This window comes from Haematobia irritans, chromosome 3, assembly GCF_050003625.1.
Source record: "Haematobia irritans isolate KBUSLIRL chromosome 3, ASM5000362v1, whole genome shotgun sequence".
NCBI lineage: Eukaryota > Metazoa > Arthropoda > Insecta > Diptera > Muscidae > Haematobia > Haematobia irritans.
Genome location: NC_134399.1, coordinates 221,379,999 through 221,397,054, shown reverse-complemented (window position 1 = coordinate 221,397,054; position 17,056 = coordinate 221,379,999). Strand labels below are relative to the sequence as shown.

The following is a 17,056-nucleotide window of genomic DNA, read 5'->3' as shown; positions in this document are numbered from 1 at the left end:
TTTCAAATTTCAGGCAAATTGGATAAAAACTACGATTTCTATAAGCCCAAGACCCCAAATCGGGAGGTCGGTTTATATGGGGACTATATCAAAACCAGGACCGATATAGCCCATCTTCGAACTTGACCTGCCTGCAGACAAAAGACGAGTTTGTGCAAAATTTCAGCACGATTGCTTCATTATTGAAGACTGTAGCGTGATTACAACAGACAGACAGACTGACAGACGGACATTGTTATATCGTCTTAGAATTTCTCCCTGATCAAGAATATATATACTTTATATAGTCGGAAATCGATATTTCGATGTGTTATAAACGGAATGACAAACTTATAATACCCCCGTCACCATTCTATGGTGGTGGGTATAAAAATTAAATTTTGTTTGTCATCTCCTCAATTTAAAAAAATTTAATTTTTTAGTTTTATACCCGCTTACAAAGAGGCCGAGGTATTGTAATCACGCTTACGACAGTTGTACTTCATAAATTTACTGTAGATAAATAAAAGTTTTTTGGAAATTTTTCTATAGAAATAAAATTTTGACAAAATTTTCTATAAAAAAAAAATTGACAAAATTTTCTATAGAAATAAAATTTTGACAAAATTTTCTAAAGAAATAAAAATTTGACAAAACTTTCTAAAGAAATACAATTTTGACAAAATTTTCTATAAAAATAAAATTTTTACAAAATTTCCTACCGAAGAAATATTTGACAAAATTTTCGATAGAAATAAAATTTTGACAACATTTTCGATAGAAACAAAATGTTGATAAAAAAATAAAAAAAAAAATCCAAAAGAACAAATTTTTGACAAAATTTTCTATAGAAATAAAATTTTGACAAAATTTTCTAAAGAAATAAAATTTTGGAGCAGGGATGGAAAATACAATTTTAAGAAAAGAACAAAAAGGTATTTTTTGAGCGAAAAGTACTTTTCACTAAATTTCAACAAATATTCTATGGGAAGATTATTGTCAAGAGCTCCTTTATACTGAATTTTAAAGAAAGTACCAATGAATTAAAAAAAAAAAAAAAAAAACAATTATACACAGAACTAAGTTCGGCTGGGCCGAATCTTAAATACCACCACCATGAACCAAATATTAGGGTTTCCTTTGAAATTTCAGGAGGGCTTGAGGACTTGAGGACACTTCCCGAAGATAAATTTAAAGATTTCACCTATGAGGACTATATCAGATTCTGGATTTATAAGAACCATTTTTGTTTGAGTTTTAGAGGAATCATTAACATCTCTTGTAAGTGTGCAAGAAAATTATAAAATAACGTCTTGATTTGAAATCTTAAATCTGTAGAAGTAAAATCTGGAAATTTTACATTGAGTTACAAGCAATTTTCATGATCAGTGCGCCTCCAACACCCTCAAGAAGTGAAGTCGGTCTATATGGAGCATTACCAAATTGGACCGATAAAAACTTAATCCGATACACGTTTTTGTGAGCCTAAAATACCAGAATATTTACAATTTCAGGCAAATCAGATAAAAACTACGGTTTCTAGAAACCCAAGGAATTAAATCGGGAGATCGTTCCTATGGGGGCTACACTAAAATATGGACCGATACTCACCGTTTTCGGCACACCTCTTTATGACCCGAAAATACTTCTAGATTTCCAATTTCAGGCAAATAGGATAAAAACTTCGGATTCTAGAAGCCCAAGACTCCAAATCGGGAGGTCGTTTTATATGGGGACCATACCAAAACATGTACCGATACTCACAAATTTTGGCACACCTATTTATGGTCCTAAAATACATCTAGATTTCCAATTTCAGGCAAATTTGGATAAAAACTACGATTTCTATAAGCCCAAGACCCCAAATCGGGAGGTCGGTTTATATGGCCACCATACCAAAACATGGACCGATGCTCACCATTTTTGGCACACCTCTTTACGGTTCTAAAGTACCTTTGATTTCCAATTTCAGGTAAATTGAATAAAAACTGCGGTTCCTATAAGCCCAAGAAGTAAAATCGGGAGATCGGTCTATATGGGGGCTATACCAAAACATGAACCGATACTCACCATTTTTGGCACACTTTTTTATGGTCATAAAATACCTCTAGATTTCAAATTTCAGGCAAATTGGATAAAAACTACGATTTCTATAAGCCCAAGACCCCAAATCGGGAGGTCGGTTTATATGGGACTATATCAAAACCAGGACCGATATAGCCCATCTTCGAACTTGACCTGCCTGCAGACAAAAGACGAGTTTGTGCAAAATTTCAGCACGATTGCTTCATTATTGAAGACTGTAGCGTGATTACAACAGACAGACAGACTGACAGACGGACATTGTTATATCGTCTTAGAATTTCTCCCTGATCAAGAATATATATACTTTATATAGTCGGAAATCGATATTTCGATGTGTTATAAACGGAATGACAAACTTATAATACCCCCGTCACCATTCTATGGTGGTGGGTATAAAAATTAAATTTTGTTTGTCATCTCCTCAATTTAAAAAAATTTATTTTTTAGTTTTATACCCGCTTACAAAGAGGCCGAGGTATTGTAATCACGCTTACGACAGTTGTACTTCATAAATTTACTGTAGATAAATAAAAGTTTTTTGGAAATTTTTTCTATAGAAATAAAATTTTGACAAAATTTTCTATAAAAAAAAAATTGACAAAATTTTCTATAGAAATAAAATTTTGACAAAATTTTCTAAAGAAATAAAAATTTGACAAAACTTTCTAAAGAAATACAATTTTGACAAAATTTTCTATAAAAATAAAATTTTTTACAAAATTTCCTACCGAAGAAATATTTGACAAAATTTTCGATAGAAATAAAATTTTGACAACATTTTCGATAGAAACAAAATGTTGATAAAAAAATAAAAAAAAAAAATCCAAAAGAACAAATTTTTGACAAAATTTTCTATAGAAATAAAATTTTGACAAAATTTTCTAAAGAAATAAAATTTTGACAAAATTTTCTAAAGAAATAAAATTTTGACAAAATTTTCTAAAGAAATAAAATTTTGACAAAATTTTCTAAAGAAATAAATTTTGACAAAATTTTCTAAAGAAATAAAATTTTGACAAAATTTTCTAAAGAACTAAAATTTTTACAAAATTTTCTAAAGAAATAAAATTTTTACAAAATTTTCGATAGAAACAAATGTTGATAAAAAATAAAAAAAAAAATTACAAAATTTTCCAAAAGAACAAATTTTTGACAAAATTTTCTGTAGAAATAAAATTTTGACAACACTTTCTTTGACTATGGCGTTTACAAAATTGAGATTTTCTTTCTGTTTGTTTCTTTCTGTCTGTTTTGCCAAATTTGTAAAAGACTTTTAGCAAATAAGTTTGTTAAAAACTATCTCACAATATTAAAATATTTTGTCAAAATCATAAGTCTGATTTCGGCTCAAAAATGTCTACTCAAAAGGTACTAAATCATTCATGGGGTACTATGGTACTGAAAAAAATTGAAAAAATTACAATAGTACTGCATTTTCCTTTCCTGAATTGGAGGCATTAATCGAAGAGGTTTAGGCGATTTTTCATATGCGCCCATTAGCCCCGAAGACAACAAATGAAAGGTTATTTGCATACATCCAGAGAAGGAATATGATAACCTCAAAGATGTTTTAAGAGCAAAATGCTATTTTTGGATGGTGACCATGTAACATGTTCGCTGCAACCATGTTATTTTCTCGGAAATTATGTATCTGTTTTCGGAAAGCATGTTATGTTTGCAGAGAAAACAACATTTTTGCGACAAAACATGTTGCATGGTCACCATCCATCATATTCCTTCTCTGGGTGTTGCATCGTTACTGATGATGAAAAAACTGATATGATCACCCTAACCTCGGAGACAAAGCGCATGCTGTGTATTTGGTGGGATCAGGTGTCGTGTAGTATGTGCTGCTGCACCTGAGTGAAACACATACAAACACAGGAGGTTTGTATTGAACTAATCTGATCTGTGATAAACGGCCATAATAATTGGATATGCATGACAAAGTATTTTTGCAACAACGCTCAGTCACATGTTGCAAAATCCATAAAAATGTATTTGGAAACTCTCCAATGGGAATTTTAACACCATCTGTCATATAACCAGGAATTCAAAAATTGAGTCGAATGACAAGGATTGATTAAAAAATCGGGTTTTCGTCTCGATATCCGTATGTTGCCAGAAATATGTCTCTTCGCTTTATAAAAAGAATTGATTGGAGAAATATAATGGACAGTTATGCTGCATTATTAAATTAATTCCTTACCGCATTCAAATTTGTTGCTGAGTTATAAAATAAGAAGAACCATAATACAAACCCTTAGCTACCCTCTTCCACTCTGCCTATATTCCTCTTTCTACCAAAATTGCTCATATTCTACGTATTCATATGTAGATTAATGAAGATGGAATAATTATGCGGTCGCATTTGCCACCGAGTACAGGGTATCCTTTGCCACCACATGACTTTTTTTTTCTATATATGTCATGGCATATTATCTCAAATGTCTGTTTTTGTTGTCTTTTAATTTCAAGGAATAGACATTTGAGGGATGGTGTCTCGTTTTTTTTCTATAAAACTAAGGCCAAAGTTCTCTTTAAGCTGAATTTCCTTAAAATTATTTAAATTTCCTTAAAATTATATAAATTGTTAAACTGCTGATTAAAAACATATTTTGACAAATGAAATTTTTATTCAAAATGGCATTGGGGTATTTTTATTTTTAATTTAGATATTCATATTTCGATGTAAAATCAAATATTCATTTTGTCATAAATATATTTTTTATGCCCATATTCATAATAATTTAGTGACAGTTTATAAATGGAATTTGTATGGTAACAGTAGGTTTAAAGTTTACGTTAACTTTTTATGAATATGGGCGTTAATGTTTTGATATTCCTAGAAAATTTTGTCTTAGCAAAATATGTCTATATATACAATTTTCTGATTTAAATCTATTATACCAAAATTAATGTATTCTTTAACACATTTTTTAAGCAATTATTATATTTTGTGTACCATCATCTCATGATTTTATTGAATACGAAATGGGTTCACGTTGCTGTCGTTATAATATTTTATGCTCATGCTAAAAAACCTTTTACACATTATATTAAAATAATAAAGCTGATATTGTAGACTGATTCTTGAAGAACTTTAAGCTCTTTTGTTGTAATTAGGATGCATGTCTTGAAACTCATTTTACCATTTTATGCGAGGCTTGTGATTTTATTAAATAAAATGGGGTAGGTATTTGGAAGAATTTTTTTTTTTTTAATAATAATGACCTGCGCCACACTGTGGAACAGGTATGTGCATATGTTTGCAAAACCCAGAAGGAGACGAGACAAGCACTAATGATCAGTGGCAATAATGATCAGTGTCGGTTTTTGAGTCGATCTAGGTTAGGTTAGGTTAGATGGCAGTCCGATGTATAGGGCTCACTTAAGCTATTCAGCCCATTGTGATACCACAGTGGTGAACTTCACTCTTATCACTGAGTGCTGCCCGACTCCATGTTAAGCTCAATGACAAGGGACCTCCTTTTTATAGCTGAGTCTGAACGGCGTTCCATATTTTTTTTTACCTTCACCGATTTAACTTGCATCTAATTACAAAATGGCGGACGCAGCTCCAGCCCGTGGTGGTTTCCGTGGAGGATTTGGTTCTCGTGGTGGTAGAGGTCGTGGACGCGGACGTGGTCGTGGACGCGGTCGCGGACGTGGTGGCAAAGAAGACTCCAAGGAATGGGTTCCAGTCACCAAATTGGGCCGTTTGGTTCGTGATGGCAAAATTAACTCCTTGGAAGAAATCTACTTCTACTCTTTGCCCATTAAAGAGTTCGAAATCATTGATTTCTTCTTGGGATCGGCCTTGCGCGATGAAGTATTGAAGATTATGCCTGTCCAGAAACAAACTCGTGCTGGTCAACGTACCCGCTTCAAGGCTTTCGTTGCTATTGGTGACAACAACGGTCACATTGGATTGGGTGTTAAGTGCAGCAAGGAAGTTGCTACTGCCATTCGTGGTGCCATCATCTTGTCTAAATTGTCTGTAGTGCCTGTGCGTCGTGGTTACTGGGGTAACAAAATCGGTAAACCCCATACAGTGCCATGCAAGGTTACCGGCAAGTGCGGTTCCGTCTCTGTACGTTTGATTCCTGCTCCTCGTGGTACCGGCATTGTATCTGCCCCCGTACCTAAGAAGTTGTTGACCATGGCTGGTATTCCAGATTGCTATACTTCTGCCCGTGGTTCCACTGGCACCTTGGGTTACTTCGCCAAGGCTACTTATGCTGCTATTGCCAAGACCTATGCTTACTTGACTCCAGATTTGTGGAAGGATATGCCTTTGGGTGCTACTCCTTATAAGCAATTCGCTAGTTTTCTTGGCTGAAAAGCCCGGTGCCCGTCACAACATTGATGCTTAAAGATTTTATCTTTATAGACATTATTTAAAAAAGAGAAAGCTCTATGAGAAGCTTTGAAACACTTAGAAATGTCACCAGCAGTCTGAGGTGGGATAATCCACCGCTGAAAAACTTTTTGAAATCGAACCCACGATCTTGTGTATGCAAGGCGGGCATGCTAACCATGGTGAGTCGATCTAGCACTGTCCGTCTGTCTGTGAACACATTTTTGTAATCAAAGTCTAGGTCGCAGTTTTGATCAAATTATGCACAAGCATCTATTTCGGTCAGAATAGAACTATATTGATTTTGTAAAAAATCGGTATAGATTTAGATATAGCTCCCATATATATCTTTCGCCCGATATAAGCTTATATGACTCCAGAAGCTAGAGTTTAACCTAGATTTTATTTGCTCAAGGAGTACAACTGATAGTAGGTCTGTTACAATGTAAGCAAAGAAGGAGTATGATCATCTCAAACATAAACATGTTTGTACCGTGTTTTGACGGGAAGAATGGAATATTTTATGTTGTTTTGTACATGTATATATTTTCCAAAATCAGATACATACTTTATGAGAGAATAACAGGGTTGCGACAAACATGTTAAATGTTCAGCGTCCAAAATAACATTTTACTCTTGAAACATGTTTGAGGTGATCATATTCCTTCTCTGGGTGTAGTTTTTTTTTTTTTTTTTAATTTGATTATATGTTCTTTACATTGGATTATTTATTTATTTATTTTTTTATGCCCACCACCATAGAATGGTAACGGGGGTATAATAAGTTCGTCATTCCGTTTGTAACACATTGAAATATCGATTCTTGATCAGGGAGAAATACTAAGACGATATAAACATATCCGTTTGTCTGTTGTAATCACGCTACAGCCTTCAATAATGGCGCTATTGAATTTCTAGTCCTGAAATTTGGCACAAATTCGTCTTTTGTTTGCAGGCAGGTCAAGTTCGAAGATGGGCTATATCGGTCCAATTTTTGATATTGACCCCATATAAACCGACCTACCGTTTTGGGGTCTTGGGCTTATAGAAACCGTAGTTTTTATCCAATTTGCCAATCTAGAGGTATTTTGAGACCATCAAAAAGTGTACCGAAAATGGTACCTATCGGTCCATGTTTTGTTATAACCCCCATATGGACCGATTTCCCGACTTCTTGGGCGTCTAGAAAGTGTATTTTCTATCAGATTTGTTTCGTCTTTGTGCAAAAAAAAAAAAAAACAGCGTGTATAAAATTTCATCGAAATCGGGTAATAAATGCGACCGGAGTCTTGCGAACATCAAATACATGGACGGACGCCAAGGCCTAGATCGACTCACGAGTTGATTCTGAGTCGGTCGATATATATTTTATGGGGTCTAAAATCAATATTTCTGGTACGCACATTTTTGGCAGATCAACGTTATTATTCCTTGACCATTATGTGGTTTAGGGTATAATTAAATTAAAACAGATACTCTAAGGCAAACAATATTTTCTTAATTTGCAAATAACCTTTAGCCTATATTTGAAGCTTTATTATCTTTATTATCTTTAATTCAAAAATTCTTAGTTAACGTAAAGATTAAATCTTTAAACCAAGAATGTATTTATTTATTTTAAAGTAAGTTTGTGCTACTTCAAGGTCAACCAATTTCAACGGAGTGACGCAAATTTCACAGATTCACAGATTATATATATATATATATATATATATATATATATATATATATATATATATATATATATATATATATTATATATATATATATATATATATATAATATATACATATATATATATATATATATATATATATATATATATATATATATATATATATATATATATATATATATATATATATATATATATATATATATATATATATATATATATATATATATATATATATATATATATATATGTGATAATATGACACGTTATACAAGATACACAATTTACACGATATTAAGGAGAAATGTCTTTAAATTTTTTCATCAAAAAAAATTCAGTAGCCTTGCTTTATTTTCTTTAAATTAGTATACGAATCTGTGAAATTTGCGTCACTCCGTTGAAATTGGTTGACCTTGAAGTAGCACAAACTTACTTTAAAATAAATAAATACATTCTTGGTTTAAAGATTTAATCTTTACGTTAACTAAGAATTTTTGAATTAAAGATAATAAAGATAATAAAGCTTATATATATATATATATATATATATATATATATATATATATATATATATATATATATATATATATATATATATATTATATATATATATATATATATTATATATATATATATATATATATATATATATATTATATATTATATATATATATATATATATATATATATATATATATATATATATATATATATATATATATATATATATATATATATATATATATATATATATATATATATATATATATATATATATATATATATATATATATATATATATATATATATATATATATATATATATATATATAAAATTCATAGTATGTTTGTTTATTTGTTTGTATGTCCCGGGTAGGCTCGGAAACGGCTGAACCGATTTACTTGAAACTTTTAGACATCGTAGGGGGCGCTCATGTGTGTGGTGAAAATATGGTACGTCATTTTTTGACACCTGGTCGCGGGGGACCTCCCCTTTGTTGGACTTTTTGAAAATTGGACCAATGTTGACCGATTTGCTTGAAATTTCCATTGAAGGTTGGAGTTGGCATCTAGACAAAGATCCGCTACTTTATATTTCGATATTTTGTGGCGGAGGGAACCTCCCCTATTTTCGACTTTTTTTAAAGTACAGTGAAAAAACTAAAATTCTCTAAATTATCTGAGATTTACAGAGAACATGCGGTGAGGTTATGAAATTAATGTGGGGTACCTGACGGCTTCAATGTGCCCGATTTTTTTAATGTGCAGTGAAAACAAAACGACTGAAATTTTATGGAAAAAATGGGTGAGGTTATGAAATTTATATCAGGTTTCTGACTTTTTAATATTTAGTCGGGGAAAAATAAAAGGGCATTGGGAGACATCCGCTTCTCTTAAGTACATAAAGAGAAACAATTAACCCTTTCGACCCCGAATTTTTATAGGTATCGCTAAATTTTTTTTACTTTTAATCATGTTGAAGTCATTTAAGAAGCGTCTAGCCAAAATTTCGGGTCGCCACGCCCATTCGTTTAGGCGGTGGAGAATATTGCCTGTGGGCAACTTTGGGCAATTGTGACTACAAACTATTTTGATTTGTAATGATAGACGTATTACGTTTTATTGGATTTTTGTTAAGTTTTTTGTTATTTTACAGTAAATATATACTTAGCTGCGCGCGTGAGTGGAATTTCAATCACGCTGACCACACATTCACGAAGAAATATTTGTACTCACGCATGCCATGTAGGTAGGAATTCACGGTCACGAAATGAAAAGTCATACTCGCACACGCTCACACATGAACAATGTTTTTGTCTCACGCTTTCGCACGATTCACGACAATTTTCGTAATTCACGACAAATCTCGTAAGTCACGAATATTTTCGGAACACGACAATTTTCGTGGCTCAATAAAATTTTGGTAATTAACGAAATTTCTCGTTACTCACGCTATTGAAATCTTAAGCGTGATTAAATATGTAAAGGTGATTAAAATCGGCGAGCTTGAATTTAATCGTGAACGTGAATTTGTTTGTTATTGTGACTTTTTGTGTCTGTTTTATCGTGAATATGAATTTTATTGTTAACGTGAATTTTATCTTGAGCGTGAGTTGGTTCGTGAGCGTGGGTTGGATCGTGAAAGTAAATTTTTATCGGGAGCGTGATTTCGGAGAAAGTTTACTCACTCACAATCACGAACACAATTTGATTTTTACTCACGCGCCACACATTTTTCTTTAATCCCGTTCACGCACATTCACGAGGTTTCGTTTAAATTTCATTCACGAGATTTTGTTTAAATTTCATTCACGGCTTCGCGTGAATCACGCGTGACTCACGAAAATGTTTTGTTTTTTTTTTTTTTTGTTTTTAACCCATGTCAATTTAACTGGCGGTGTAAAAAACCAAAGTATTATAAAGCGTCAATATTCGTTTTAAAAATTTCCCATCTGTTGTTCCAGAAATATTTTATTTGACATGTACTACAATAGATTTAATAAAAACTTTCAACATTTTAGTTGTAATTTTTGAAAAAGGTCACATGTATAAAAACCTCTTTTAAATTCGCAAATATTTTTTTCTTGAGGTACGTACGTATTAATGAATTTTTTTGCTAATTGACAACCAAATTAGCTGATTTTTCATTCAACTTGAAGAAAACACTTGTAGCTTTCGATACCGTTACAGTTTTATGAACAAAAACAAAAACAACGCTGACAGTGAGTCTCAAAACACAAAAAGTTGCCCACAGGCAACTTTAGGGTCGAAAGGGTTAAACATTACCAAGTTACTTGAAATTTACAGAGGAATGGGGATAGGTAACGATATTAATATTTGATACCTGCTTTTGTGATATTTAGACGGAAGAGGTCCGCCCCTTGCCCTGCTTTTTGAAATTTGGGCTTATAATTTGCGTGACATTTTCTGGGACGTTTACAAAAGATACGCTACATCACTTTTCGATATTTGGTCGGGGAGGAGGACGTCCTCCAAAACTAACGAATAACAAAAATTTTTAAGTTTTCTTGAAATTTACAAAGGCAGTGGGGGAAGGTTATGAACAGGGAGGCAACCTTCCTTGCCCCACACTTGAAGGAAAGTTTCAAGAATTTTCAGGGTGCTATTCACTTCGGTGTTTGTCGATATTGTATCGGGGAAAGTGACGTCCCTTTAAAACAATAGGGCAAAATTTAAACTTCTCCGATCTACTTAAAATTTACAGTGAACGTGGGAGGAGGTGATTAAATTAATACATGATTTTTAAATTAGTATATGATTTTTCGATATCTGGTTGGGGAAGGGGAAAAGTGAAATAAACTTTGTCGATTTAGTTCGATAGAATTTATAGGGACCATTAAGTACTTTGTGAAATTAATATAGGGTACGTAATAGTCTGATATCAGGTCGAAGTGGAGCGAAGGTGGGGAGAGGGTTCCCTTTTGTCCATTTCATTTTTTTTTTTTCTTAAATTGTCCGTAAATGGGAACTCGGTACATAATTTTATGATTTTTGGACAGGCTTCTGCCAGACTTCCTTTTAGCAAAGATTTTAAATTTACATGAATTTGGCGGCCAACGTGGAGGGTGCATCATTTTCCTGTATATGTTCGGAAAAGGGATGTTCCCCATGTCCCACATCTTAACAAATGTTAATGTGGTAAATTTTTTTACTACTTTTGCTTTGTCCGATTTATTGGATGGGAAACAGTAATTCTTTGTATGTTATTATAATATAATGGTTAATTTTCAGGTATGTTGAGAAGAAAGATACCTTTCCTTGACAAACCGCACTTAAAATTCACAAGAAATATAGACGATTGTCCAACTACTTGAATTTAGAACATTATTTAAAAAAATTGGTGGAAAGTTGACTAAGTTAACGCAAAATGTTCCTACAAACACGCTTCGGAAAGCGCAGCGAAGCGGGCCAGGTTACGCTAGTAAATAACAAGTATATACGGCCGTAAGTTCGGCCAGGCCGAATCTTATGTACCCTCCACTATGGATTGCGTAGAAACTTCTAAAAAAGACTGCCATCCACAATCGAATTACTTGGGTTGTGGTATCTTAAAACTTCTTAGCATCGTTAAATTGTGAGTTAGTCCATACGTGGTATATATTAGACAAAAAAGGTATGTATAGGTAAGTCTACAAATAATTACGAATCGATATGGACTTTTGCACGGGACGTAAAGAGCCTGAATTGAAATATTGGGGTCGCTTATGCGGGGGCTATATAAAGGGTGGTTAAATTGTTAGGGCCGATGTTGAATGTGAACCACACCTAAACGCCAAGTTTTTTTCCTAATTTTATTTGACATTTCTCTATTTCAGACTTACTCAATTTGAACCAAGGAGAGATACACAATCCAACAACGTGTTAAATGGTTCCAAGAAATGGCAACAGTAGATGATCAATTTTCGAAGAAAATCATATTCAGTGATGAGGCACATTTTCACCTCAGTGGATTCGTCAATAAACAGAATTGCCGCATTTGGGCGAATGAGAATCCAAGAGTGATTGTCGAAAAACCAATGCATCCACAAAGAGTGACTGTTTGGTGTGGTTTATGGGCTGGCGGCAACATCGGGCCGTATTTTTTTCAAAAGGAGGCCGGTCAGGCAGTTACTGTGAATGGTGTTCGCTATCGTGAGATGATAACGAATTTTTTATGGCCCGAATTGGACGATATCGAAGTGGACGATATGTGGTTTCAGCAGGTCGGTGCCACTTGCCACACAGCTAAGGAAACAATGGTTGTTTTGCGCAACAAATTCAATGGCCGTGTTATCTCACGTAATGGCGATGTCAATTGGCCGCCCAGATCATGTGATTTGACACCGTTAGACTTTTTTATTTGGGCTTGTTTGAAAGAAAAGGTGTACGTCGATAAGCCAGCAACAATTCAAGAGCTAAAGGATGAGATAATTCGGCACATTAACGGCATAGAACCTCCATTATGCCTCAGCGTCTTCGAAAATTTGGACCATCGGATGAAGGTGTGCCACCGAGGTCGCGGCGCCCATTTGGCCGATATTTTGTTCCATATATAATTGAGTAATACCAATATGTCATAATAAAATAAAATTACAATTATTTCCTAAATAGTTTGTGTTTATTCAAAATCAACATCGGCCCTTGAAATTTTAACCACCCTTTACAATTATGAAATTGATATGGACCAATTTTTGTGTGATTGGGGATCGATTTATCTGAGGGCTATATATAACTATAGACCGATATGGACCTAGTTAGACATGGTTGTTAACGGCCATATACTAGCACAATGTACCAAATTTCAACTGACCCGGATGAAATTTGCTCCTCCAAGATGCCGCCATATAAACCGATCTCGGGATCGGTTTATATGGGGGCTATATATAATTATGGACCGATTATGACCAATTTATGCAATGGTGTTTGAGGCCATATATTAACACCACGTACCAAATTTCAAATGAATCAGATGAATTTTGGTCTTCCAAAAGGTTCCGGAGGTCAAATCTGGTGATCGGTTTATATGGGGGCTATATATAATTACGGACCGATGTGGACCAATTTTTGCATAGTTATTAGAGACCATATATTAACACCTTGTACCAAATTTCAGCAGGATCGGATTAAATTGGCTTCTCTTAGAGGCTCCGGAGGTCAAATCTGGGGACCGGTTTATATGGGCGCTATATATAATTATTGACCGATGTGGACCAATTTTTGCATAGTTATTAGAGACCATATGCCAACACCATGTACCAAATTTCAGCAGGATCGGATGAAATTTGCTTCTCTTTGAGGCTCCGCAAGCCAAATCGGGGGATCGGTTTATATGGGGGCTATATATAATTATGGACCGAAGGGGACCAATTTTTGCATGGTTTATAGAGACCATATACTAACACCATGTACAAAATTTCAGCCGGATGGGATGAAATTTGCTTCTCTTAGAGGATCGGCAAGCCAAATTTGGGGGTCCGTTTATATGGGGGCTATACGTAAAAGTGGACCGATATGGCCCATTTGCAATACCATCCGACTTACATTAATAACAACTATTTGTGCCAAGTTTCAAGTCGATAGCTTGTTTCGCACAATGTACCAAATTTCAACTGACCCGGATGAAATTTGCTCCTCCAAGATGCCGCCATATAAACCGATCTCGGGATCGGTTTATATGGGGGCTATATATAATTATGGACCGATTATGACCAATTTATGCAATGGTGTTTGAGGCCATATATTAACACCACGTACCAAATTTCAAATGAATCAGATGAATTTTGGTCTTCCAAAAGGTTCCGGAGGTCAAATCTGGTGATCGGTTTATATGGGGGCTATATATAATTACGGACCGATGTGGACCAATTTTTGCATAGTTATTAGAGACCATATATTAACACCTTGTACCAAATTTCAGCAGGATCGGATTAAATTGGCTTCTCTTAGAGGCTCCGGAGGTCAAATCTGGGGACCGGTTTATATGGGCGCTATATATAATTATTGACCGATGTGGACCAATTTTTGCATAGTTATTAGAGACCATATGCCAACACCATGTACCAAATTTCAGCAGGATCGGATGAAATTTGCTTCTCTTTGAGGCTCCGCAAGCCAAATCGGGGGATCGGTTTATATGGGGGCTATATATAATTATGGACCGAAGGGGACCAATTTTTGCATGGTTTATAGAGACCATATACTAACACCATGTACAAAATTTCAGCCGGATGGGATGAAATTTGCTTCTCTTAGAGGATCGGCAAGCCAAATTTGGGGGTCCGTTTATATGGGGGCTATACGTAAAAGTGGACCGATATGGCCCATTTGCAATACCATCCGACTTACATTAATAACAACATTAATTTCAACAGACGGACGGACATGCTCAGATCGACTCAGAATTTCACCACGACCCAGAATATATATACTTTATGGGGTCTTAGAGCAACATTTCGATGTGTTACAAACGGAATGACAAAGTTAATATACCCCCACCCTGGAAGGTATAATAAAGAGAATAACAAAAAATGAGTAAAGCTGTTTTTTTAATTAGAAAACAAGTATATACGGCCGTAAGTTCGGCCAGGCCGAAGCTTATGTACCCTCCATCATGGATTGCGTAGAAACTTCTTCTAAACACTGCCATCCACAATCGAATTACTTAAGCTGCGGTAACGCTTGCCGATGGCAAGGTATCTTAAAACCTCCTAACAATATCTTCTAAATTGTATGCAAGGCCATACGTGGTATATATTAAATCAAAAAAGATTGATCCAATACGTATATAATTCAGTTTGACAAAGTAGACATAAAATTTTGACAAAATTTTCTACAGAAATAAAATTTTAACAAAATTTTCTATAGAAATAAAATTTTCACAATATTTCCTATAGAAATAAAAATTTTGACAAAATTTTTAAAAAAAAGAAAATTTTGACAAAAATTTCTACAGAAATAAAATTTTAACAAAATTTTCTATAGAAATAAACTTTTGACAAAATTTTCTATAGAAATAAAATCTTGGTAGATTATTTTTGGCTCGAGTGGTTATGAACCGAATAAAATTTGAACAAAATTTTCTATAGAAATAAAATTTTGACAAAATTTTCTATAGAAATAAAATTTTGACTACGATGAAAATTTTATTATGAACCGAATAAAATTTTAACAAAATTTTCTCCAGAAATAAAATTTTGACAAAATTTTCTATAGAAATAATTTTTTTTTTCAAAATTTTCTATAGAAATAAAATTTTGGTAGATTATTTTTGGCTCTAGTGGCAACCATGATTATGAACCGATATGGACCAATTTTTGTGTGATTGGACCAATTTTGGTATGGTTGTTAGCGACCATATACTAACACCACGTTCCTAATTTGACCCGGATCGGATGAATTTTGCTCCTCCAAGAGGCTCCGCAACCCAAATCTGGGGATCGGTTTATATGGGCGCTATATATAATTAAGGACTGATGTGGACCAATTTTTGCACGGTTGTTAGAGACCATATACCAACATCATGTACCAAATTTCAGCCGGATCGGATGAAATTTGCTTCTCTTTGAGGCTCCGCAAGCCAAATCTGGGGATCGGTTTATATGGGGGCTATATATAATTATGGACCGATGTGGACCAATTTTTGCATGATTGTTAGATACCATATACCAACACCATGTACCAAATTTCAGCCGGATCGGATGAAATATGCTTCTCTTAGAGGCTCCACAAGCCAAATCTGGGGATCAGTTTATATGGGGGCTATATATAATTAAGGACCGATATGGACCAATTTTTGCATGGTTGTTAGAGACCATATACCAACATCATGTACCAAATTTCAGCCGGATCGGATGAAATTTTCTTCTCTTTGAGGCTCCGCAAGCCAAATCTGGGGATCGGTTTATATGGGGGCTATATATAATTATGGACCGATGTGGACCAATTTTTGCATGGTTGTTAGAGACCATATACCAACACCATGTACCAAATTTCAGCCGGATCGGATGAAATTTGCTTCTCTTTTAGGCTCCGCAAGCCAAATCTGGGGATCGGTTTATATGGGGGCTATATATAATTATTGACCGATGTGGACCAATTTTTGCATGGGTGTTAGAGACCATATACAAACACCATATCCCAAATTTCAGCCGGATCGGATGAAATATGCTTCTGTTAGAGGCTCCACAAGCCAAGTCTGAGGGTCCCTACATCGATAACAACTACTTGTGCCAAGTTTCAAGTCGATAGCTTGTTTCGTTCGGAAGTTAGCGTGATTTCAACAGACGGACGGACGGACGGACGGACGGACGGACATGCTCAGATCGACTCAGAATTTCACCACGACCCAGAATATATATACTTTATGGGGTCTTAGAGCAATATTTCGATGTGTTACAAACGGAATGACAAAGTTAATATACCCCCATCCTATGATGGAGGGTATAAAAATGAAATAA

At 34.3% G+C, this 17,056-nt stretch overlaps 2 protein-coding genes across 2 annotated transcripts in view; one reads left to right on the top strand and one right to left on the bottom strand.

The window, feature by feature from the left end:
- Positions 1 to 17,056, bottom strand: part of AstA-R1 (allatostatin A receptor 1) — a gene marked incomplete in the record, with an annotated part of 486,850 nt that overhangs the window by 334,955 nt on the left and 134,839 nt on the right.
- LOC142232314 (small ribosomal subunit protein uS5) lies at positions 5,596 to 6,451 on the top strand. The gene has a single exon (XM_075303065.1). The coding sequence runs from the start codon at positions 5,630 to 5,632 to the stop codon at positions 6,404 to 6,406; it is 777 nt and encodes a 258-aa protein (XP_075159180.1). The 5' UTR covers positions 5,596 to 5,629; the 3' UTR covers positions 6,407 to 6,451.